We start from the raw sequence: 2476 nt of genomic DNA on the forward strand, positions 1-2476 counted from the left end.
AGACGGTGACGCGGTGGCAGCTGGTGGCTCGTGCAGTTCAGCGTCCGTGCCTCAGTGCTGTATCTGAGGTAGGTAAGGTAAGGTAGGTACTCAAGCAAGTCAAGTAAGGTGCTGGCCTAGGTGCCTTAGTTAGGTACCTGCAGCAGGAAGACAGGTACTAGGGGCATGCCTTAAGGTTGATAAGGTTAGGCGCCTCCGTACTCGGGAAGGGGAGCAGGCCGCTGGGCAAGCAAGGCAAGATCGGGTGAGAAGAACTCTGCGGTGGACCCTGAAGCGCGCGACCGGCGGTGGATTCTCCAACGTCCCTGCTGTCCAATGTCGTCGTGTCTGTTGGCCCATGGCTCCTGCCGCTGGCCCATGGTTCCTGCCGTTGGCCCCTCCCTAGCCCCTGCCATGGGCCTCCCCTTAGCCCCCCTCGCCTCCCTCTCTCGTCGCACAGCCCTCTTCTTTGCCCATCGAGTCGGCCCAACTCTTGACCCAGACCCCGACCGGGACCCTGGAACACCCCCCCTTGCCGCCCTCAACCCACGACCAGTTTTGCTCGCCATCATTCGCATCGCTTTGGGGCGCCTCGGCACATGACAAATTCGCTGGGCGAGCCAGATTAGTCCTGTCCTGGCGAGTGAGACGCGCTTGATCAGTCATGTCGTCGGAACCGAAACATGCATCCATCCATCTCACGATACGTCATGTCATGATGGCCATCCCTCACCAACAACAACAACCCCTCGTCCGTCGGTCAAGCTGAAGCCCTATCTTTCCTTCTTCGGCCTGTAGGACGACGACGCTACGAGCAAGCTTTGGCCACGACGTTTCCGCAGCACTGTACTGCATCTTGTGCTCGTAGGTTCGACCTGGCATTACAACTAGACTTTGGCGGCCCGGGCCTTTGGCGACGAAGAACCAAGAAAAAAAAAACCAGAGACTCGCTCCAGCGTTGCACGGCATGCGTCCTCCAACCAGTCGACCCGCTGACAATGGGCCCCCAATCCGAGTCGCCATCATCGGCACCGGCCTGGCCGGTCTGACGACCGCTCACCTCCTGCAGAGCGACGACCAAAATCGTTATGCTGTAACCCTCTTCGAACAGGTAAGTATTCAGCAGCCTCTCTTCTCAGCCCCAACGCAATCCAAACCATGGGGGGAAACTAACGCATTCTCAGGCCAACGGCCTCTCGTTCGACTCGGCCTCGGTCGCCGTCCGCAATGAAGCCACCGCCACCGTCGAGCGCATCGACCTCCCCATGCGCGCCAGCGCCGGCGGCTACTACGACAACCTCATGCGCATGTATGCCCACCTCGGCGTCCCCCTGCACCCGGTACGCTTTCTCTTCGTCTTTGCCCGCGCCCTGGCCGACTCGGCGGCCGCTGCCGCCGCCGCCGTCACGACCTCTGGAGAGCGAACTCAGAAGCAGCAGCCCGTCGGCGCTGCTCCGGGCACCTACTTTGTCCACGCTTCCAACCTTCACCAGACGCCCCCTCCACGTCCCGCCCGTCACAGTCTCCTGCGTCACTTCCTCGAGATCCTGTTCCTCATCGTCTGCCAGCTCTGGTTCTCCCTCGCCTGCTTCCTCGTCCAGCCCAAGGAAGCCACGACGACCACCGGCACGGGCAGCACAGCCGAGTCCCTCGACGGCTACCTCCGGAGGATATGCATCCCCCGCCGCTACGTCACCCACTACCTCCTGCCCCTCATGGCCAGCGTCTCCACCTGCTCCCACGACGACATGCTTGCCTTTCCTGCCAGCGATGTCGTCAGCTACAAGTGCCGCTCCCATGGCCAGCAGCATTTTGCCGTCTGCGGTGGCGTCAGCCAGGTCCAGGGTCGCCTCGTTCGTGGCATCAACGACGTGCGGCTCTCGACGCGGGTCCTCGCCGTCGAGCCGTGTGCCGACCGTGAAGCTGTTCTCGTCAGGTCGCAAAAGCTGGGCGGCACTGGCCGTGGCGAGGACGAGGCCCAGGAGGACGAGTTTGACCGTGTTGTGCTTGCCGTCTCGCCAGACGTTGCAGGCCGGCTATTCAAGCCGCTGCGATCCGCCGTCGAGAGGATCCCCGTGAGACAGGTCGAGAGCTCGATCCTCACGCATGCGGCCGAGGCGGGCGGCGCACCGGCGCACACCGTCGTGGACGGCTACCAGGGCGTCAGGGGCTGCATGCACCACGACGAGGGCGAAGCATCGCCGTCGCAGGTCATCACGCTGCGGACGGCGGTTCAGCAAGATGGGGCGCCGACTCGGAGGGCGCTGCACGCCATGCCCCAGCGGCGTCGTCGGTCAGCACGTGTCCGCTCAACCGCCGCTGCCGACGCGAAGCGCACCGCTGCACCACAGCCAGAATTCACGAGGACGTTTGCGGAACGACAAAAAAACAGGCTTGTAGTGAAACAAAATTAATGGGGGGGTCCGCGCCCCGCATAAAAAAAAAAAAAAACGGACGGGGTCCCAGTCTTTCGGGGGGTCAGCGGCGAAGGCAAACT

General features: G+C 62.6%; 1 protein-coding gene across 1 annotated transcript; it reads left to right on the forward strand.

Annotated features, from left to right (window-relative positions):
• Positions 1-946: 946 nt before the first annotated feature.
• On the forward strand, positions 947-2393 carry VDBG_02332 (conserved hypothetical protein; the record flags this gene model as incomplete). Its single annotated transcript, XM_003008098.1, has 2 exons — positions 947-1090; positions 1164-2393. The coding sequence occupies 2 exons, from the start codon at positions 947-949 to the stop codon at positions 2391-2393; spliced, it is 1374 nt and encodes a 457-aa protein (XP_003008144.1).
• Between the last annotated feature and the right edge of the window lie 83 nt (positions 2394-2476).

The sequence above is a fragment of the Verticillium alfalfae genome, genomic scaffold (genome assembly GCF_000150825.1).
Source record: "Verticillium alfalfae VaMs.102 supercont1.2 genomic scaffold, whole genome shotgun sequence".
Lineage (NCBI taxonomy): Eukaryota > Fungi > Ascomycota > Sordariomycetes > Glomerellales > Plectosphaerellaceae > Verticillium > Verticillium alfalfae.